Consider the following 23,431-nt stretch of genomic DNA (forward strand, 5'->3'; position numbering starts at 1 on the left):
TTTACCCTTTTTAGTATATAGTTTTATAAGTTTTGACAAACATACAGTTGTTTGTCACATGAGCAAGAAAGCCTGCTTATTTATGTCTTGCTTGGTGATGGGAAATGCAGTAGCAGGACAGAGGAGGGCAAAAATATAGTGACTTTGGGGAATTTTTATGGCAATCAAGGTCAAGATTTGTCACATCAGGACCTGATTGTTGGTGTCCTCTCACATCGAGCAGATGAATTCACTTTGTCTACCTAGTGTAGTCAATATTGACCTTACCTGTTTTTTTTAGGATTAAATTTATTTGGTCACTGGTATTTTGCAGCATCGGTGGCGGGGGGAAGAGAGGAGTCAATTATAAATGATTTCAAGATTAAGAAGTGGGATGTGTCTCTGTGTGCTCCATTCCATTTATTGCTCCACTCATAAAACATTCTGGGGACCCTAATTATATTCTAGTTATAGCAACAATAGATTCTAGATTTTTCAGGAAAGTTTCATTTCAAAGAGTCTGTCCTTTTGTTCCCATAAGTAACATATTGAGATGACATGCTTTGATAGGGAGAACATTCGTTGGTAGGAAGCTCCACTTCAGCTTAGCCTATATCAGGTATTGAACTGGGTATTTACAGAATTGGAGAATCATGGTTGGGCTGTGCTTAAGTCATTCTGAGGCTGGGGTAGAGAGAGAAAATTTCTTCCTATTGAATGCCTACTATGTATATGCCTGGCAGTGTGCTAGGTGCTTTCCCTATTGACAGCTGCTCTGGCTAGAATTCCATCCCAGATCCAACCACCACTTAAAAACAAAAATCAACACCCCCCCGCAAAAAAAAACAACCAAAAAACAAAACCATATTCCTCATGGGGCCTCCTTCATTAATACAAGTCACAACTGCCACACCCTCTGTAAGACCCCCGCACCATAATTAGGATAATAGACTCTCAAGGCTTTGAGGGACCTTTGAGGTCATCTAGTTAAATGGGCGGCAGCTGTTCTCTTCACCACCGAGTCTGACAGTTACTGTGCTCAATTGTCTCAACCGGACGTGCAAAACATGTCTGGGTCTATGGTCTCTGTAGGCTGCAATTCCACAAAAGATAGGTCAAGGATAAGCAAATGTGAAGCTTGAACTACGACGTTTCAGACTGGAAAGGGCAATGGGGAAAAATATGGCTTACCGGGGCCCTCAGACAATGTAAATGGAAAAAAAAATTTTTTTTTTTTAAGAACTGGCAGAGACGTAATGTGAGGCCCTTGAATTCGCGTAGAGGCCTACAAAAGGGATCCTGATTGACCCGGTAAACCCCAAAGAGTCCTCTCTCTTCAGTTTCACCAGCTTTGAAATTCTAGCCATCCTGGATCTTCTTTGCCCTTTTATTAGAAAGCCGGGAAACCCTCTCCTTTTCCACGGAAGAGGGTGAGAGAAGGGGCCTTATGGTGCATGAACGATAGAAAATTGGTCTTTTCTCTTATGTCTGACTAGTGGTACAAACAACCGTCCTGGAGGCAGGGGAATATATTTCACGCCCTCTCAAGGTCCCTTCGGTTCAAGGATACTGTCATTCTCCGGCTGCATTAGAGGGACGGCCTGCGAAGTCCAGGCTGCCATGGAAACACGCCGCCGTGTTCCTTTTTCTTACGTGGGGCGGGGCACCCCGCCCAGCCACCAATCATCCACAGGCTTTCTTGAGTGGCGGGCAGCGGCAGCGAATGGGCGAGCCGATACCGCGTGACGCGACGGGAAAGGGGGAGTTCGCGGCCCGTGGCGGCGGTGGCTACAGCGTCGACCTGGGGATCGAGCTGGAGGGACCTCGGGAGCGTGCGGAGATCTCTAGCTGGAGCGCGAGGGACCTCCCGCCGGGATGCCTGGTACTGTTTGGAGAAAAGTGGGGGAGTAGTAGGCTCTGAAGGCTTGGGTTTCGGGTCTGAAGTGGATGGCAGACCGGAGGGGGCGGGGTGGCAAGCATGGCGGCGGTGACAGGGAAAGGGTCCATGGAGGGCCCTGAGGAGGGGGTGGGGTAGCCCTAGCTAGGAAGGCTGGGTGGTCGTGAGGAAGCGTGAAGGCCTGTGGGGGTTAAGACGAGCAGAGATTACAAAGAAGCCTTTTGGGGGGTGGTAGAGGCGCCAGAAGGACGTAGGGAGAGTTGAGGGGGATGGAAAAAGGGGCGGGGAGAGAAGAGGTTAGGAAGGAGGGGAAAGGGTGTCTACGGGAAGGTGATGGAAGGGGGAGAGAAGGATAGGCAGGCTGATTGTAAATAACGAGGAAATCGGGCCTTGGAAGGTATGATAGGAAAGTGATTGCAGCGATTATAATGTTCTAATTGGAAGAGTCCTACACTGGTCCCCCTTTCCAGGTCTTGTACTTCCGCCTCATTATTTAAGCTCAGACTGCATGAGGAAGGCTAGTAGGTTACACAGAACTGATCTTTTGTTATTCCATTCCAGGGGAGCAGATGGACCCCACTGGAAGTCAGTTGGAGTCAGATTTCTCTCAGCAAGACACTCCTTGCCTGATCATTGAAGATTCTCAGCCTGAAAGCCAGGTTCTAGACGATGATTCTGGTTCTCGCTTCAGTATGCTATCTCGACACCTTCCTAATCTACAGACGCACAAAGAGAACCCTGTGTTGGTGAGTGATAGGTTGCTTGGAAATGATTGAGTAGATTTTTTTTTTCCCCTAATCTAGACCAAGCTGCAAAGTAAGTACTTAGGAGATCACTATCTTTTGCATAAAGTTGGCTGGAAAATAAAATCATTTTGGATTACTTCATATATAGTATATTATGAAATGTATATTTCATGTTATGTATGTATATTATGTATGTATACATTATGTATGTATATTTTGTATGTATATTTTCTGGGATGTATATGTATATACGTATATTTTCTAGGATGTTGTGTCCAATAGTGAACAAACAGCTGGAAAAGAACAAGGAGACAGTAATAGTGGCTTCAGTGAACATCTGAAAGAAAACAAAGCTGCAGGTGAGGTCCCTTTTGCAAGGGTGCTCTTGTTGGAGCTGGGTGGATATAAACATTATGTGGTTGTGGTGAATGTATGTAAGGAAGTCTGACACAGTATCTGGTGCACAGTAGGTACTCAAAAGGTTGGTTTTCTAATGTAGCTGATTAGATTGGTATAGTCTGCATTCTTGAATTTGTATTACAGTTTGGTGGTAAATGCCTTTTCTGCTAATATCCACTTATTTTTTTCAGAGTCTATGGATTCTTCTCATTTGGACACATGTGGTTCTATCAGTCAGGTCATTGAACAGTTACCTCAGCCAAATAGGACAAGCAGGTATACTAGTGTTTGAAGGAATTTATTTAAATGTATTAGTGGATCAGGTTTTTTATCTGTACTTGTTGTCTCATTCCAAGGATAAAAGGATTAATCTTATTTTTGTGAATTAGGGAGTGGGATTTGAGAATTGTATTAACTAGCATTCTGTTGGTACTGATAGCTGGAATCTCTTTTGTGAGGTGGGAACATTTTTTTTGCACCTACATTATTCAAATTGTGATATACCTTGTGCATGTGAAATAAGCATTCCTTATTCTTAGCTTGGATCTGACTTATTACTAGAAAAAATAATCAAAAAATATTTAGGTATATTATCAAAACAGTTAAGCATGGTTTCTACCTACCAACCAAAGAACCTCTCCAGTTTTAGACCCAGAATGTTTAATTCATACCCTAAACGGTATTCAGTTTTTACTTTGTCTCCTGTATATCTTTACATTGTCCATTTATTGAGTTTATCCTCTATGTTAGGCACTAGATGGGATGTTTGATATATACTGCCATTTAATATCATCCTTAAAGCAGTTGTACTATGAACACATTATATTTCTTCCCTTACTTAGGCGGGGAAGTGATAGGCAAAGAAGTTAAAAACCTTGCTCTAGAATGCATTGCTAGTAAGTGATAGAGCTGGGCTTTGAGTCCTTCTGACTCAAGTGCCTCTCTTTCTTTTTTACTATTCAATACCCCAATTCTCCTAAGATCAAAGGAGAACGTAGGAGTCTTGGGGTGGTGGAATAGAAAAGGGAGGTAGTCAGAGAGGAGGATGTTAGTTTGAGGTCAAAGACTAGGGTTTTATCTCAAAAATGAGTGCTTTTTTTTGTGTGTGTGTTTGTGTTCTATTTAATACTCTGTGTTAGACTAGGGTTTTATCTCAAAAATGAGTGCTTTTTTGTGTGTGTGTGTTTGTGTTCTATTTAATACTCTGTGTTTGCACTTAAATTTTTTCTCTCAAATCATCAGTTGGATGCTTTAGAACAATCCCCAAATTGGTGGACTTATTTTGGCCCTCAGGTGGGTTCTAGTTGGCCCACGCATAGTTGTAAAATATATTTGAATTAGTTGATAGAATTTAAAAATAGGGAAATTTCACATAGAACTTAGATTTCCAGCTTCTGGGATTACTAGGCCGGAAGTAATGCAACTGTTATATTATTGGCAGCAGTTGTCGGGAGCTGTGAGCAGCCAGCCTCTGCTTAGATAGGGCATGAGTGCTATGGTCTGTCATAGTACCTGTAACTCACTGCTGTATTTGGATACTGAGGCCAGGTATTCTTTTTTCATTTATCCTAGGGCTTGTGCTTTTGTTCTTAAACCCAGCCACTTAACTCATTTATGTTACCTTTCTTTGCTTTTTGTAGGCATTTAAGTTTTTGTGATACCTCTTTAGGAACGTGTGCCAGGCTTATCTGTGTTTTTGTGGCTCAGCATCTGAGTTTGAACCAGTGGGGACAGAATGCGTGTGTACCCCTTGTTATAAATGAATGGGTACTGTTTGAGAAGTGTCATGCTACTTCTTTTCCCTTTTTGCATCAAGGTGTTGCTCTTTCCTTAAAAAAAATGCTTGAATGCTTACATTCAGTAAACGTGCAGGCACTGTGGTAGGTGTTTTAAAGCATGTTTGCCATTCTGGAGCTTACAATTTAATAGGGGAAGCAGATGTTAAATAATTACATAAATAGCTATTCAGTGAGAACTGTGATCATTGTAAAGAGGGAAAAAATAATATATAACCTAACATGGGGGATAAGGGAAAACCTCTGTGAGAAGGATGATCTAAACTATAAATACAAATTTGTTAGGCATAGTTGAAGGGCTGGGGAGAAGTGTGGCATGTGGGAGGAGGAGCTTTCCAGACACAGGGAGCAGCATGTGTAAAGGCCACAAAAACCGCAGAGAATGTGGGGTTGATTCCAAAAGAATGAAAGCTCTTCAAAACACATGTATACTGATCTCTTTATGTTGTCTTTATTCACCAATGCAGATATTTTGAAAAAGGCTGCTTGTGAACTTGTATATATCATAAAATTCCAAAAGATCTTCCTCTCTTATCTAATGTCCTATTGTGATGTAAGCCTGTGGTCCTAAACATGAAGTGTCCTAAAATATGATGCTGAGGATATTTTTATTTCCCCATTAAACATTTAAGAAAATTGAGATGATTGTAGATTCACATGCATTTGTAAAAAATAATACAAAGAGATTCTTCGTGCACTTTTCCCAGTTTCCCCCAATGGTACCACTTTGCAAAACTATAGTATCCTTTCACAACCAGAATATCAACATTGATAAAATCCAATGAACTTATTCACATTTCCCTAGTTTTACTTGTACTCATGTGTGTATTAATTTTTATACAGCTTAATCACCTGTGTAGGTTTATCCACCACTGAGGTCAAAATGCCGAACAGGAGCTCCAGTGTTGCCCTTTTATAACCACACCCACCTCCCTCTCCTGTACATGAACCTCTGGCAACCACTAATTAAGACCATCCTCTGGGTAATTCCCTGGTGGTCCAGTGGGTAGGACTCTGCTTTCACTGCTGAGGGTGTGGGTTCAATCCCTGGGTGGGGAACTAAGATCCAGGAAGCCGTGAAGTGGGACGAAAAAAAAAAAGACCATCCTCCATTGGTAAAGTTTTGTCATTTAAAATGTTATATAAATAGGATCATACAGTATATAATCTTCGGGATTGGCTTTTTTCAATTAGCATAAGTCCCAGGAGGTCCATATGAGTTGTTGCATGTATCAGTGGTTTGTTCCTTCTTGTTGCTGAGTAGTGTTCCATGGTATGGATGTACCACAATTTGTTTAACCATTTGCCTATTGAAGGAAATCTGGGTTGATTCTAGTTTTTGGCTAATGTAAATAAAGCTGCTATGAACATTTGCATACAGGTTTTTGTAAGTCTTCATATCTCTAGGATAAATGGCCAGGTGGGCAATTGCTGGGTCATATGGTAGTTGCCTGTTCAGTTTTTTTAAGAAACTGCTGAACTGTTTTCTAGAATGGCTGTATCGTTTTACAGTCCCACTAGCAGTGTATGAGACATCCAATTTCTCTCCATTCTCACCAGCATTTGGTGTTGTCACTATTTTTTATTTTAGCCATTCTGATAAGTGTGTGATGATATCTCATTGAGGTTTTAATTTGCATTTCCCTAATGGCTAATGATGTTGAACATCTTTTCATGTGCTTCTCTGCCATCTGTACATCCTCTTCAAGGAAATGTCTGTTCATGTCTTTTGCCTATTTTCTAACTGGATTTTTTAAATTTTGTTTTGAGACTTCTTTATATATTCTATATATTAGTCCTTTGTAGCATATGTGGTTTGCAAATATTTTCTCCTACTCTGTAGCTTTTCATCCTCTTAAGAGGTTTTTTTCCCTAGAGCATGTTTTTAATTTTGATGAAATCTGTGAAATATTTTTAAGAGTGATATAAATACATAATTTATTTTAAAAAGAACTTATTATGAAAAGCAAAGAGTCCATTCCCACCATTGGTCCCCTTTCACAGAGGTAACGCTTTTTAAGTGTTTGTGCTTTTATTTCTTTGGGGTTATCTTCCTAGCTCTTAATACTGTTGTAAAACTAAGTAACACTGTTGTATTACCATTTCTTGTTTTATCAAATTAAGACACTTGAGTTCCATAATGAAAGATGAGGTTTTAACTCACAACAATATTCTTCTAATTTTTGATAATTGTTTTATTTCTTTTATTGGCTACTTCTGTATTTCTAAATAATATATTTAAACCTTTGTTTTCTTTTTCCATCAGTTTTGGATAGTGGAGAAAAGTTTAATATCAGTACTATTTTTTGTCTATAATTGGATTAATTTCAAGCCTCTTCTGATTCACCTAATCATTCTAATTAAATATTTATTGAGTATTTCCTATATGCCAAACACTGTTGAGTTTTGGGGATACAAAGTGATCAGGAGAGATAAGAAACCCTAGACCTTAACGGAGCTTAAGTTCTGGTATGGGATATAGCAATACATGATAGATAAGTAAAAATATATAGTATCTTAGACTCTGATAGGGCTGAAGAGAAAAATAAAGCAGAAAAGGGGATGGGAAACATCAAAGGAATTGCAAGTTTAGGTAGGGTGACTTAGGGGATGCTTTAGTGATGTGACATTTGACTAAAAATCTTAAGTAAGTGATCTCTGCTATTATTTGGGATAAATGTAATCCATGCATAGAGAACAGCAAATGCAAAAGCCCTGAGAGAAGCGTGTGCCTGGAATAATTGAGAAATGGCAAGGAGGTTAGTGTGGCTGGCGTGGAGTGCTTGAGAGGAGTGGGAGAAGAGGTCAGGGAAATAAAGAGGGAACGAGAATATATAAAGCCTTATGGATCATTGTGAGGAATTTGGCTGTTACTCTTAGGAAAGTAACGGTTTTGAGCAGAGGAATGACATGATCTGACTTAGATTTAAACAGGATCACTCTGGCCGCTGGATCAAGAATAGACTGAAGAGTATACAATTTTCATTTGTCCATTATACCTCAATAAAGCTGGGAAAAATAAAAATTAAAAAAAAAAAAGCTCTTCAGATTAAATTTTAAAAGGACTAGTCTGAAGGGAGAGCAAGGGCAGAGTCAGGAAGACCTACTAGGAGACTACTGAAATAATTTAGGCAAAATGTGACAGTGGCTAGACCAGAGTTGAAGTGGATGAGGAGTGGTGAGATTCTGGGTTTTTGAAAATATGATTCAAAGGTAGATTGGATGTGAAGTATGCGAGAGATGAAGGAGGTAACAGTGATTCCATGTTTTTCGTTTGGGAACTAGAAGAATGGAGTTTCTGTTAATTGAGATGAGAAGACTGTAGGGGAAGGTCAGTTATAGACCTGTTAAAGTTGAGCTGCCTTTTCAATTGCCAGTTGGAGGCGGTTGACAGTGTGAATGTCTGGAGAAGGTCTAAGCTGGAGATTTAAAATTGCAGAGTCATAAGCATATGGATGATGTTCAAAGCCATGAGTCTGGATAAGATCACTAAGGGGGTGAGTGTAGGTGAAGAAGAGGTCCAAGGACTCACTGTGCCTACGAGCATTAGGAACTTGAAGAAAACCACCAAAAGAGACTGAGGAAGATCCAAGGTGTGTGGTTTGTGCTGTCTTTCATTGCTCTTCTACTTTTTGTCATACACGCTCCTGACTTTCTTTCCCTATGTTTCCTGGGGTCAGGCATCTGGTCCTCCCAGTTGTAACATTCTATTTTATTTTTGTGAAAGTCTTTATTCAGTCCTTTTTCTCTTCCTTGGATCATGGTCCTCAACTTTGCAAATTTATGTTTTCTTCTCTTTTATGCTTATTAAACTTATGCTTAATGGTCTTTATATGAAATGTTACAAGGAGGCAAAAATGTCATCTATAATTCTGCCACCCAGAGGCTAATTGCTGTAAACATTTTGGCTTATTTTCTCTTGTTTTTTGTTGTTGTTGTTGTGCACTTAGTAAACATAGTTGACATGGGAAGTAAAAGTTCGTGTGTTTCTTGGCCCTTTTGCTTAACAACATGAGCAATTAATTTCCCCTGGCAATTAAAACTCTAAATAACATTTGCCCCAAGTTTTTTATTTTAAAAGTTTAAACGCACAGTAGAGATGAAAAGATACTATGCATTTTTTCAAAAGATACTATGCATTTTTTCTGTGTGTGTGTATAAAATATACCGTTTTGAAACAAAGTTGCAGAAATCATAGTTCCCCTCAAATACTTTAGCATTCATCCCCTAAGAAAAATATTATCCTATATTATCATAATACCCTTATCACACCTAAGAAAATATCAATTCTGTAACACCTAGTAATAAGTGCATATTCAGATTTTCCAAGTTGTCTCAAAGGTGGCTTTATTTTTATTTTTTTATTTTTTGGCTTTATATTTTATACGTATATATATTTTATCCAGTATCCAATCCAGATTTATGGTTTACATGTTGCATTTGGTTGTTTTGAACATTTTTAACGGCTGCATAAATTCCATTTTATGGATTATGAAATTAGTTAATCATTTACCTACTGTTGGGCTTACAGTAGTAGGTTGTTTGTTAGTCACAGTGAACTTCGAAAGTAAGTTTGTATAAGGATCTTTTCATATTTCAAATTATTTTTTACAGTTGAAATTACTAGGTATGAACATTTTTTAGAGCTCTTGATACATATTTCCCAGTTGTTCTGCAGAAAGGTTCTATTAGTTTATACTCTCATAAACAGTATGTGATAATGCTAATCTCACCTCAGGTTTGGGCAGCACTGAATAGTAGTACAGTGTTTACAGTTTTTCTTTTCTAATTTGATTGGCAACAAATGGTTTCTCTGATTTCTTACATGTTTAAAGATACTTGTTTTCTTTTTTTTGTGAGTTGTCTTTTCTGTTGTTTGTCCATTCATATCTTGAGCTTCTTCTTACGAGTTCCTTGTATATTATGGAGACTATTTTTTTGTTATATTGTTGCAGATATTTTTTCCTAATTGTTATGTGTCTTTTACTTTTGTTTATCATTTTTTGACCTGTGATGTCTTCTTTTCAATACACAGACCTCTTACCTGAATTTTTTTCAGCCACTGTGGTTCTATGTTATGTATTCTAAGAATTTTTGCTAAAATTCTTTTGCGAACTGTGTTCTATTAAATAGATGTTTTGTTTGTTTGTTTGTTTTTTTGCGGTACGTGGGCTTCTCACTGTTGTGGCCTCTCCCGTTGTGGAGCACAGGCTCCGGACGCACAGGCTCAGCGGCCATGGCTCACGGGCCTAGCTGCTCCGCGGCCTGTGGGATCTTCCCGGACTGGGGCATGAACCTGTGTCCCCTGCATCGGCAGGTGGACTCTCAACCACTGCACCACCAGGGGAGCCGAATAGATGTATTTTTGAGCCCCTTCTCTGCACATCTAATGCACATCTTCTCTTGTCACTTGTCAGTAATTCTCTTGAGTGCAAGATTTTTCTATCCCTGCTCAGATTTTTTCAGAGAAAGATAAAAATCAAGTATGTTTGTTTCTTCCTCTGTCTCTTATTTGTATTACTTAATTCTGTACTACAGTGTTTTGAGTTGTTAACCTTTTAGGTGCCTTTTGTAGAAAGAAGCAATAATGGGGTGAGGTTTTTTACTTTTTCAAATTTGCTTAAAACGTGGTTGGTGTGTGGGGAGTCACAATAAAATTTAAAGAGTTCTTTGAGCAAAATATCCCGGCCTATCTGCGAACACATGATTGTGTCTTTTTGCTGTATAGTGTTTTGGGAATGTCAGTGGAATCTGCTCCTCCTGTGGGTGAAGAGAAGGAAGAAGAGGTGGAAGAGAAGGAGAAAGAGGAAAAGGAAGGAGATATTTCAGACGATACCACACACTCCCTTGGTGCTGAAGGTAGCTTTATGCCTTTTTCAGGATAGTAGATTGGTCTAACCCCTTTAACATGAGCATGCAGATGTCTAAATTTCTCCCTTTTATCAGGTTATAGATTTCTTATCATTAAATTGAGAATAGTCATTAGGAAATTTGCTGGTAGTCTAAGATAATCCACCTAATTTGGTGTTCAGGAATTTTTAGCTCATTTTTTAGCCCCCTTTCTGCTTACTGACTCCTACTTCTTTTGTATTCATTTGTTTTTCAAATATTTTTGGGATGCATGCCTTGTGGGGTGAAATTACAGTCTGAAGTACAGTGCTCTGTGTGTGTGTGTGTGTGTGTGTGCGTGTGTGTGCGCGTGGTGGGGGGTGGCTTATGTATTTCTTTAGAAAGTAGAAATAGTCTACCTTTAGTAGGTGCTTGTAAGGTTTTATAGTACACAGTTTTTTGCTTCATTATGCGTTTTCCCCCTTTGTTTTTGTGCTTTTATTCTTAATTTTATTTTGAAAAAATTTGGGGGGCAGGGCTTTGATGTGAAGGACTTAATATGACCTTCTTTTGCTAAAGGGCAGCACCTTGCATAGTACAAAATGTTGTGGGATGATACCTAATTTCTTGGGGTTTTCTTCCTAGACCCTGCCTCATCACAGCTGGGCTTTGGGGTTCTAGAACTCTCCCAGAGCCAGGATGTTGAGGAACAAACTGTGCCACGTGAAGCAGACAATCTACAGTCAGTAACCACCAACTCTGCTTATACTAGGCTATCTGATGTGGATGCTAATATTGGTACGTAACATGTTTTCTGGCATTTAGAGTTTGTTTATAAGTATTTTCCTCCCATGCTAGAGCTAGTTGTTTTTTCCTTGATATATCTTATAGCTATCTAAGTTAATATAATCTGAGTTAGTATAGTAAGGTTGTAGAGTTGTCTGGCGAGTACTTGTCAGTTGATGGCTTGCATACCAAGGTTTTTTGTAAGTGGGTAATTGGTTATTTTCCTTTCTGGAATGATGCCTGTATATATTTTCAGTTTGTATTTCTTTCTTTAAAATCTTTGCCTTTTAAAAAGCATTTGGGACTACTTCTAGTACTTTGAAAAATTAAATATCTCCTTCCTGTCTTCTTCTAAAACTTTAAGCAATTAAGCATGAAGAACAGTCTAATGAAGGTATCCCCATGGCAGCACAGCATGAAGGTATCCCCATGGCAGCACAGCCCAGCAAGGATATCCCTGTGGCAGCACAGCCCAGTAAGGATGTACCTGTGGTAGAAGAGCAAAATTCACCACCTGCAAGGTAAACCAAGTTCTTTCTAGAAAGTATTTTTGGGTTTCTGCTATCGGGTTACACTAATTTCACTTGGCCAGGTGGAAACACTTTTAGAAATTCTTGATTTCTTTTTTCCCCCCCTTGCCCTGGGCATATTTATGGTCCAGTAGAAACATTTATTGTTTATGAATTCTCATTGTGTCATCTTATCTTTAGGCGTATTACAAGCCAAATTTATTGCTGCTCTAACTGTAAAGATGATCCCTTAATCTTTGGTTGCTACTACTCCTCTCTGTTCTTTGTCTGCAGAGGCACTATCTCTCTGTGGGATCTTTCTAAATTCTCTAGTGTTGTAAGAGTCACAAGAATATTATATTTGAAAGTCTACTGTTTTTATACTTGAGGAGCACCCAGATTGCTTGGGGTCCTCAGGTATCCTGCATCTGGTAGCTTATGGCATAGATAAATAGGGAGGTATTCTTTTCCCATGTCTTTCAGGCTCTTAACTTGGTGGGACTTGGGCAGTATACCTTTGTTCTGCCTATGGTGATTGTTGTATCCAAAACAGCATTGTCTCTGGTCAATACCTCAAGTTTAGATATGGCAGAGGACAAGTGGGATGCTTCCATTTTGGAGGAGGGAATGAGTAAACATTTAGTATTCTTTTGTTTCTTCCTTCAGTAGAAACAGTGGGGAATGGGGTACTGAACAAAGTTGAATATCAAGAGAAGTCTTTCTAATGCAAAACACTCAGCTTAACGGGGGCTGACTTTTTCCGCTTTTCCTTAGGAAATTACTCTCTAGGTAGTTTTGCTATCCTGTTTACTCTGGGGAATGGCAGAGTAGGTGAACCTCCTAAGTCTCTGGAAAGGAGTCAGCAGTGAGTGTCTTACATGTGTAAGTAGTATTTGTGTGAAGGAGTCTTGGTTTGGGGCTTGGGTTGAGTAGATAAGATCAAAAAGGTCAGCAGAAGATAACGTGTGTGGCTGATGGAGAGGATGATTTACATCCAGGCTCTTTATGTGGGAGGTCATTGTTCTAGCATTGTTGCGGTCTGGATCACACTGCTTCATGCACCTCTAGATAACAACGTATGAAACAAAAATCCCTAACTCACTTATCAGAAATCTTGGACAGCATGCAGCACTGCAGTGAGCGGAGTGGAAAAGAGGTATTGCTTTGTGAGAGACTGAGACACACTTTGAAATGGGCTGAGGGCTTTGCATCATTATAAAGTGTAGCTTATTTCACTTTTAATAAATAGTTTCTGGAAGTTTTGAAATTAAAAAAGGAAAACACACAAAACAGGAAATGCTTCTTTGTTCAAAGATGAAAGCCTTTGAACATAGTAACTTTTTCTCCTGGTGATATGAATTTCCTAGGTCAGAGGACATGCCTGCTAGTCCCAAAGGCTCTCTTGCTGCTGTGGAAACAAAAGAACAAATATCTGTTCAAGAACTTCTGGAAGGTGGGATGCAGATTCAGAAGTCACCGGAGCCTGAGGTTTTGTCAACTCAGGAAGACTTGTTTGACCAGAACAATAAAACAGGTACAAAGAGTAATTAGTTGCTGTAGCTCTTCTTTTCTGAAGATCTAAACTTTTATTTCTGTTCTGAGGCTAATGTTTTAAGTCAGAAGGCACTTTATAGGTGTGCAGACTTGTTTGTGGTGTGGAAGGAAAATACGTTTCTAGCTGATTAATGAGAAGGGCTTTTGGGAAATAATTGCTATTTAACGTGTGTTAGCATAATTTTCTTTCTCTTTTGGAAATGGAGATATTGAAGAATACTAGCTAATAATATGGCAGATTTAATGTTATGGACAGAGTAGCTCTTTCTGTTGTCATAAGTCTTCAAATCTTAAATATCATGATAATTAAGTGAAGATTTTCATGTTCACCTGGGTAACAGTCACTTGTTCATCTGTTTATTAGTTCCTCTGCCACAAATAGGAAGTTACGGTCCAGCAGAAAGAACATAATACCTTTAGAAGACTAGAATGGTATTTGTGTCACTTTTCATTAACCCCCCCCAGTGTCCCATGCTGCAACCTCACAGAGCCAGAAAGCTTCAGTAACAATCAGAAAAATATGATGTTTTGGTTGTAAGTAGGGAGGAAGAGAAGGTTATACTCCTGTACTATGCTGTGAATGTGTGTAGGACATACAGAGCATCACCAAGAAACCTTTTCTGGTCTCCCATTAAAGCTACAAGGTTGTATTTAAGAAATTTCTTTGTTCTTGCAATTAATACAGCTGATACTCCATTTGTTGCTAAGGAGAAGGGACCAACAGGAGCCTCTTCATAGTATAAATCAGTAATGGCTGCTCATATATCCTTTTACTTGCTCTTTAGTATTTTTTTCTGTCTTTTGAGGAGCCCAGGTTCTAATCATGAAAATTGCTGCGTTCATATCATCAGGTGTCATGCACATCGTTTTGACTTCTCCCATCTGCATCATGGCATGATCTTTACTTCACCTTAGGTAGACCTTGGAATAAAGGGCTCGCTTGCTGTCTTATAATAGAAACTTGAGAAGAAAGAAGAGCAGCCAAGGAGAGGTTTAAGCGTCCTGGCTTTTCTTCTCCAAGCTTCTATCATGACAGAAAGGACTAAGGAGTTCTTTTTGTCAATTCTTTATTAAAGAAACCCATAATTCATTAGGGAGAGGATGTTTAATGGTCACTCAAGATTTGCATTAGTGTGGCATTCCACTAATTGTACTGCAGTTAGAAAACAGTTTCTGCCCTCTTGGAACATGGGTGGATATATGAATATTATGCTTTTTGTACTACTGAGTGTGTTTTGTTTTTTTGACAATTCAGTAATGTCAATATGAGAAGTAAATGCAACTAGAATTTTTTTTTTTTCTCAGTAGCTTCTGATGGTTGCTGTACTCCTTCAGGGGAAGAAGGTGGGTGTTCTCTGGCTTCCACACCTGCCACCACTTTGCACCTCCTGCAGCTCTCTGGTCAGAGGTCTCTTGTTCAGGAGAGTCTTTCCACGTAAGTAAGCCTAAAATAACCCTTTCAAGGAAACATGTGCCTGATGGTTTCAGGCTAAGGTTGAAAGAGCTAAAGTTGGTAGTCCAGAAGTCTTTTTGAAACTGAAAAGTAAACTCTAGGCTTAAGAATTCTGGGGAATAAGAACTTAGTGGAATTATCGAAGGCAGGTAGATCTGCTCTCCCATTTGGAGATTTTAAAATTGTAGCCCAAAGCTTTCACCAGGAAAGAAACTGCCCAGTTATTTAGAGACTGTTACATGTCCAAAACAAGCTGCCTGCTGCTCCATTTGGCTATAGCAGTTCTTCCCATTTAGTGGCATATATAGGGGTGCAGAGGAGGTTATGCTAGAGTTGACAGTAGTTGGATTTCTTTATCCATATTAGGGCAAAGAGGTTGCTTTTTTTTTTTTTATATAGGAATGTACATGATCTTTCTCATAATAGGCCAAAAATGGAGTAAATATTTGTCTCAAATCTGCAGATGAATTAATTTTTTTAGCACTCTCTCATCCTGCTTTTCAGTCATGATGTCCTTGTGTCTGGTCATTTACTTTCTCGTGTAATCATATGGCTTTTCCCTTAATCTTTTTTTTTTTTTTAATTCTAATTTTGGATATGTCTGGTGTGAGAAATCGTTATTGAAGTATTGTTCATGGCTCTTCTACCAACGTCAGTTAGCTGTTTGAGAGAAGCGCTAATAAGTACTTGAATGAGTTACAGATATTTTTGCTGTTAAAAAGTAGAAAGCAAGTGCGAAGCTGTAGCTGTGGTAAAATAACCTGTGGCTCTCTCTTTGTATAAAGGAATTCCTCAGACCTTGTTGCTCCTTCCCCTGACGCCTTCCGATCTACCCCCTTTATCGTTCCTAGCAGTCCCACAGAGCAAGAAGGGAGAAAAGGTGAGCTCTCTTGATCTGTCTGTTGATCTCAGGTTAGAAGAGGGGCAGCACTTCTTCTGCCTTGTGAAGTGTACTGTTCCTTTACGTGTTAGAACACTATGACCTCAACTATTTGCTAGGACTCATGTCTAAGCTTCAGGGGAGTGGCCTACTGTTAAGTGCTTTCCTCAGTTCTTTGCTCTTCTAGCACTGATTCTTCTGAGAGTTCTGTACTGACAACTTAATTTTTGGAAAGACCTTTAAGGGAAAATTGTTCAAGTTGAACTCAAATGAATTATCAATAGTATAATGAAGACCTTTATTGCTATTGGCCTAATAGTCTCCAGCAACATGGTAACATGTTACTGGTCAGAAGGAACCAAAAATTGTTCCTTTTGTTCTTTATAGGTTATTTCTGCTATTATCAAAGCAGTTTTAGCCAAAGAGTGGTTAGGAGCAGGTGGTAGAAATTTTGACTTAATTCCCTTCCTCCTTTGAGGACCTAGTGATTTTATATTACTTTATTCACAAGAAAGTTTTTCTTTTTGCTTAATATATGTCATTATCTAAACCTCTTTTGCTCTGTTCTAGTCTCCTATCCAGTCATTCAAGATATTTATAAATTTTTCCTACTTCTACAAAGCCTTTTCCAATAAATTCCATGATTTTTTTCCTTTTCATTCTTTCACATATCAATAATGGTACAATAGCTAATATTTATTGAACACTTATTTTATGCCAGGCACTGTTCTTTTTGCTTCTGTTTCGTTCTAGGTTCTTCTGTTTGTTTCTTTTTTAGTTTTTTCTTTAATCCTCATAACAGTCCTAAGAAGTAGGTGTTACTTTTAGCCCCATTTTACAGATGAGAAAATGGAGGCACAGAGAGATTTCACAACTAAGTCATAGAGGCAGGATTTGAACTTGGGCAGCTGCCTCCAGAGCCTGTGCTCATGGGTTTTCATTTACCCATGACAAAATTTAATCTTAGACTTTCTTCTGTCACAAAGTTTGTGTCTGGCTATTTTCTCTTGAAATCAATGTAGGTATCCAAATGGACTAATATCATTCTAAGCATAACATGATTAGTGATATTTTCAGTGAAAAATAAAAGTGAATCCATTCTACAAAAAATGCTGTTAATGCAAGTTAAGTTTGGCTTATCCTTAGAACCATTTTTTCTATCTGTAGTGTGAACACTGAAGGTATATAAAAATAATTATATTAAAAATGCTTTCTCCCTGACTGTAAACATAATTAGTACTTACTGTGGAAAGTTTGGAAAGCATATGGGAAAGTAATCAGAAGAAAATAAAAATCACCTGTGATACCACAGTCCAGATATAATTAGTATTTGGATATGTGTGTTTCCTTTCAGAGTGTTTTCTATGCATAAATATAAAGAAGTATGTTTACACAAGTGGGATCATGTTATGTATATGATTCAGTGTTTGTTTTTCATGTAACATTGTATTTTCCTTTGTCAATTATATTTTAGATTTAATGCATTTGCTTAATATGTGCATAACTGTGCTACTGTGTATGCTTTTTTGTATTTTGTTGTTGTTGTCTAAGAATATTAACCTAAAGCCTTTTTATATGTAGTGCTTAGAACAGTCCTTAATAAGTGCTTTGTCACGGCAATAAAGATCAAAAGGTGTAATGAAAATACTTAACACAGCTGTGGTAGTGTAATAAAGGCCTATAGCATCAGTTCCCGAACCTAGCATTAGAGTGGAGTGTGCGTTTGAGGCCAAGCTAAGCAGCAGGGGTAGATATTGAGGTGGAGGTGGGGCGGGTACCTGGTAGCATGAATGTGGATTATAGGGAAAAACTAAATGGCATAGGTACTTTGTTAGAGTGGTCTAAAGGAAGCCTGTTTGGGGTCAAGCTGTAAGATAGGGGGAAAGGGGTTGATGAATCAAATACCTAGCAAGCTAGGCTGGCTCTGAGGAAGATCTTGTTAGCCTACAGGTGGGTAGGATACTATACGAAAAGCAGTGTTTTGTGTTTTGTTTGTGTTTATGTTTCCCTCCTGAGCAATTTGTCTCAGGATTAGTGTCCTGTACTTTGTTCTTTGATAAATCATTGCTGATTGTCATTGATAAGATTTTTTTTTTCCTTCTTCTCTATTTGTCCTGGCATCCACCTCTCTGCACTTAGCAGTTAATGCAAATAAAATTAGTTCATAAATATGTAGATATTTACTTAGAGTGGTGAACAAGTTCACTGCCTTTCAAGGCCTGTGGTTAAATTAGGTGCCATTAATCTGGGCGTTCCTATGCAAATGTGAAAACTGAGCTATAATCAGGAAAGGGTCTCAGAGGAACCAAGTTAATTTACTATCATATGGATGGATGGGTATTCCTAGATGAACCCTATTTTAATCTGTATCTGAGTATTTTAGGAGTGTGGACTTCCCTCCCCCAGGGGAATAAAGTGTTGCTAGATTTCTAGGACTCAATCTTCTATTAACCTATCAGCTTTTCTGAAAATTGTCACTGTTTTTTTTAGGGATGAAAATATCTGAATATAATTGTTATTAGTGGTATTGGAACATGAATAGTATCGATGAGTGCTTATTTCTCAATTTGTTTTTCCTGTTCTAAACTAGATGAGCCAATGGATATGTCAGTGTTATCTGAAGGGGGAGAGTCTTTTCAGAAGAAACTCCAAGGTGCTGAACCGGTAGGGATAGAAAACCCCCCTCTCCCGCCTGAGCCCACTATATCACCACAAGCCTCAACACCGGTATCTCAGAGCACACCAGTCTTCACTCCTGGGTCACTTCCTGTTCCATCCCAGCCTGAGTTTTCTCATGTGAGTATCATAGAAAAAGTTTTTTCCTCTTAACATCTTTTTTTTAAACAACTGTATTGAGGTATAATTTACAAACCATAAAACTCACCCATTTTAAGTGTATAGTTTAGTGATATTTTAGTAAATTTACAGAATTGTGTAGCTGTTACCGGAATCTAGTTTTAGAACATTTCCAGGGTCATCTAACATCTTGATATACTTTTTATGTTTGAATTTTGTACTATGTCTTTTTTTTTTAAACGTCTTTATTGGAGTATAATTTGTACTATGTCTTTAAATTCTTAAAAGTGTTGCTTTGAAGTTTCAAGGGGGCATTAATCATTATTCTGCCTTAACACACGAACTTCTCACTAAATCAACCCTAGGCTTTCCACCAGTTGTCAGTATCTCCTTTCAAGACGTTCAGGGGCCTCAAACTTCTTCATTTTGGAGAAACCACTTTTGGAGCCCCCTGAGTTCTAATCTGTGCTGTTCCTGGTATATAACTGTCACCTCCCTTTCATTGTCTTTGGAGATTGTCCTTACCTGTCTTTGTGTTGGATTCCTCTTGGGCTCCGTGTCTTCTTGCTTGGTTTACTCCCTCATTTTGATGGAGGACATTCTTTAGTAGCATACTTTCTATTCTCATACATGATTCATAGTTTGTAGGAGTATAGAATAATTTTAGGTGGAAATATTTTTCCTTTAAACTTTTGAAAGCATCGCTCTGCCGTCTTCAGACTTCCAGTGTTGCTGTTGAGAAGTGTGGCCAGTTTGATTTTGATCTTTAATATTTGAGCTGTTTTTTTTCCTTACTGGAATCTTGTAGATTTTTCTTTTTATCCCCAGTGTTCTGAAACTTCCAGACCCTTGGCATAGGTCTGTTTTCCTTCATTGTGTTGGTAAGCCCTCTCAATCTAGAAACTCAAGCCCTTCAGTTCAGGGACATTTAATTATTTAATTTCTTCCCCTTTGTTCTCTTTTTTTTTCTTAATGGAATACCTATTGTTTGGATATTCATACTCCTAGAATAGTCTTGTAATTTTATTATTTTGTGTCCTACTTTCCATCTCTCTCTCCTTTTGTTTAACTTTCTGGATGATTTCCTCAACTATTTTTTTTTTTAAACTTAAAAAAAACCCTCACTTTATTGAGATATAATTCATGCATTGTGTTGTTCACCCTTTTTTTTTTTTTTTTTTTTTAATTTTTTTTCTTTATTTATTTATGGCTGCATTGGCTCTTTGTTTCTGTGTGAGGGCTTTCTCTAGTTGCGTCAAGTGGGGGCCACTCCTCATCGCGGTGCGTGGGCCTCTCACTATTGCGGCCTCTCTCGTTGCGGAGCACAGGCTCCAGACGCGCAGGCTCAGTAATTGTGGCTCACGGGACTAGCCGCTCCGCGGCATGCGGGCTCCTCCCAGACCGGGGCCCGAACCCGTGTCCCCCGCATCGGCAGGCAGACTCCCAACCACTGCGCCACCAGGGAAGCCCCACCCTTTTTTTTATGATATATATTTTTTTAATTTTTTGCTTTATAACAAATTTAATCAGTTATACATATACATATGTTTCCATATCCCCTCCCTTTTGCGTCTCCCTCCCACCCTCCCTATCCCACCCCTCCAGGCGGTCACAAAGCACCGAGTTGATCTCCCTGTGTTCACCCTTTTAAAGTGTATAATCTAGTGGCTTTTAGTATATTCACAAAGTTGTATAGTTATTCACCAGAGTCTAATTTTAGAACATTTTCATCATGCTCCCCCTCCACCCCTAACAAAAGACCCCATGCTTATTAGCAGTCACTCCCATTTCCCCCACCCCCAGCCCTAGTCAATCACTAATCTACTTTGTGTCTCTATGGATTTGCCTGTTCTGGGCATTTCACATAAGTGGAATTATACAATATGTAGTCTTTGGTGACTGGTTTCTTTACTGTATAATGTTTGCACAGTTCATCCACGTTCTGACATGTATCAAAACTTCATTCCTTTTTATTCTGAATAATGCTGTATATGTACATACCACGTTTTATTCATCCATTTATCAGTTGATGGACATTTGGGTTGTTTCCCCTTCTTGGTTATTATAAATAATGCTGTGTACATTTGTGTGCAAGTTTTTGCGCGGATGTGTATTTTTATTTCTCTTGTATATAATTAGGAGTGCAACTGCCAGGTTCAACCATTTTTTAACTTTCTCTGAAACACTAATTTCTACTCTTGGGTTTTTCATTTCTATACTCTTTTTTTTCTTGAATGTTCTCCCTTTTTTTAAAAAATAGCATTTTGTCATTTCATGGGTATACTATCTTATCTCCTTAATGATATTAGTAATAGTTTCTGAGAAGTCTTCTCCCTGCAATAGTCACTATTTCTTCAAATAGATTTTAGTTAGTTTAGTTAGTTTTGATGTTTGACTTTTTTTTTTTTTTTTTTTGCGGTACGCGGGCCTCTCTCTGTTGTGGCCTCTCCCGTTGCGGAACACAGGCTCCGGATGCGCAGGCTCAGCAGCCATGGCTCACGGGCCCAGCTGCTCCGCGGAATGTGGGATCTTCCCAGACTGGGGCACGAACCCGTGTCCCCTGCATCGGCAGGTGGACTCTTAACCACTGCACCACCAGGGAAGCCCGATGTTTGACTTCTATAGAGGCTTTCCTCAAGAGTCTGATAATAATCTTTGATTGTCTGACTGCTTTAAGAGTGAAATCCTAGAAAACTGATTAGAAGTTCTGAATTGGTGGTTGGTGCTTCATGTGTCTGGAATTTACTGTAGTGTGATCTGCAGGGCCATTTTTGGGGTCCCCTAATGTTAGTATCTTGATTTATCTTGTCTTGTTCAGGTTCCCTCCTGTCTGCCATTGCTTTAGAAGTCTATTATGGAAGAGGACTGGGGGTGTTGAGAGGCAGGTGCAGGTTCCATTGAATATGTAAATTTTCATTTAATCTCCCTGTTTTCAGTCTGGTACTTTCTGATAACTGTGCCTCTTTTCCTCCCGTTCAGGGATGCTCTGTTTTACCCTCCCAGGGCAGAGGAGGGTCAGGAAGAGCGAATCTGGGGATTAAACTGCTTCTTAAATAGATTTCCAGCCAGTCTTCCTTCTGTTTTTAGCACTACCCTCATCACCACTTCCAGAGTTACCTGGGCTACTGCCAAGTCCTGAATCTTTTTTGGGACATGGTAGTTCTGAGGTGTAATTTGGGTTACTTCTTAGCTTTCTCCACTGCTGTCTTAGGAATTCAGTTTTCACTAGTCTGCTAGATAGATGACCACTCTTCCAAAATTTTATTGTGGTTATCTGTTCTTTGTTCTCTTTTTCTTTTTTTTAAAAAATAAATTTATTTATTTATTTATTTATGGCTGCGATGGGTCTTAGTTGCTGCGCGTGGGCTTTCTCTAGTTGCGGTGAGCAGGGACTGCTCTTCTTTGCGGTGCGCAAGCTTCTCATTGCGGTGGCTTCTCTTGTTGCGGAGCACGGGCTCTAGGCTCACAGGCTTCAGTAGTTGTGGCTTGCGGGCTCTAGAGCACAGGCTCAATGGTTGTGGTGCATGGGCTTAGTTGCTGCGCGGCATGTGGGATCTTCCTGGACCAGGGCTCAAACCCATGTCCCCTGCGTTGGCAGGCGGATTCTTAACCACTGCACCACCAGGGAAGTTCCTGTTCTCTTTTTCTTGAAAATGCATTAAAAAAAAAATCCCTTTACTATTGCTTAGCGGGATTTTGGAAGAGAGTTAAAGAAAATGTGTGTATTAAATCCACTGTTTTTATTTGGAAGTTCCATACTTTTTTCATTATGTATCAAACTCCTTACATGTTAGTCTTAATGACTCACCTTTGCACATCTATTATTTCTTCTGTAAATTGGTTATGGAAGTCCAAATGAACCTAATTTTGACGTTGTAATATCTATTTATTAATTTTTGTTTGCGTTGGGTCTTTGTTGCTGTGCGTGGACTTTCTCTAGTTTCGGCGAGTGGGAGCTACTCTTGGTTGCGGTGCGTGGGCTTCTCATTGCAGTGGCTTCTCTTGTTGTGCAGCGCAGGCTCTGGGCACGTGGGCTCAGTAGTTGTGGCTCGTGGGCTCTAGAGCTCAGGCTCAGTAGTTGTGGCACACGGGTTTAGTTGCTCTGCGGCATGTGAGATTTTCCCAGACCAGGGTGTGAACACGTGTCCCCTGCATTGGCAGGCGGATTCTTAACCACTGTGCCACCAGGGAAGCCCCCTGTATTTCTTTCTTTTTTTCCTAATATATTTGTTAATTTCATAGCCTCTTCGACCCTTCACCAGGATGTGAGGGCTGAGGAGAGGATTAGTAGAAAATAGTTTGATATTTAACACTTTCTCATTCTTGATATACATATTAATTTGGGGATGACAAGTCGGATTATAGATGATTATATGAGTGGCTCTTAAACTCTGTGTGTGTGAGACCAGTTTTTGACTGGTTGGATACTATGGATTTAGGTCTGTTGAATCTAGACTGGTTGACTCATTGAACGAAGTCCTGACAGTTCTTCATCAGTCTTTATCCAGAGCCCTGAGGTGGTTTTTTCACTTAACTTCGTCATTCTGACTAGGCCTTCAGGGAGCCTCAGTGCTGTGATTATTAGGGGCCAGACACTCGGAGGCTAGATCCAGGCAGTCTTAAGAAGTACAGCTTATCGATAGGCTGGTTAGCCCCTGAAGTTTTACTTTGCCGACTAAAATTATACATATATTGAAAAAATTCTGTAAAAGATATCACATAAGTATTTACTTTGATAACACTTAAAACGTATTCAGAATGTGGTCAACTGCTTAATGGATATGAGGTTTCCTTTCCTTTTTTAAAA

General features: G+C 39.2%; 1 protein-coding gene across 4 annotated transcripts in view; it reads left to right on the forward strand.

Annotated features, from left to right (window-relative positions):
- The first annotated feature begins 1,696 nt into the window (after positions 1-1,696).
- Positions 1,697-23,431, forward strand: part of TP53BP1 (tumor protein p53 binding protein 1) — a 73,853-nt gene continuing 52,118 nt past the window's right edge. The window contains exons 1-11 of one of the 4 annotated variants that reach the window (XM_081227654.1): positions 1,697-1,861; positions 2,438-2,622; positions 2,888-2,981; positions 3,213-3,297; positions 10,546-10,676; positions 11,292-11,444; positions 11,797-11,953; positions 13,309-13,475; positions 14,801-14,930; positions 15,734-15,828; positions 18,419-18,624. In XM_081227654.1, coding sequence (XP_081083780.1) covers positions 1,855-1,861; positions 2,438-2,622; positions 2,888-2,981; positions 3,213-3,297; positions 10,546-10,676; positions 11,292-11,444; positions 11,797-11,953; positions 13,309-13,475; positions 14,801-14,930; positions 15,734-15,828; positions 18,419-18,624 — 1,410 coding nt within the window. In that variant the 5' untranslated portion in view covers positions 1,697-1,854. The remainder of the gene's footprint in view (positions 1,862-2,437; positions 2,623-2,887; positions 2,982-3,212; positions 3,298-10,545; positions 10,677-11,291; positions 11,445-11,796; positions 11,954-13,308; positions 13,476-14,800; positions 14,931-15,733; positions 15,829-18,418; positions 18,625-23,431) is intronic. The other 3 variants (XM_081227655.1, XM_081227652.1, XM_081227653.1) reach the window with 3 other exon arrangements.

This window comes from Mesoplodon bidens (assembly GCF_964165515.1).
Source record: "Mesoplodon bidens genome assembly, chromosome: 3".
In the NCBI taxonomy this organism is placed as follows: Eukaryota; Metazoa; Chordata; class Mammalia; order Artiodactyla; family Ziphiidae; genus Mesoplodon; species Mesoplodon bidens.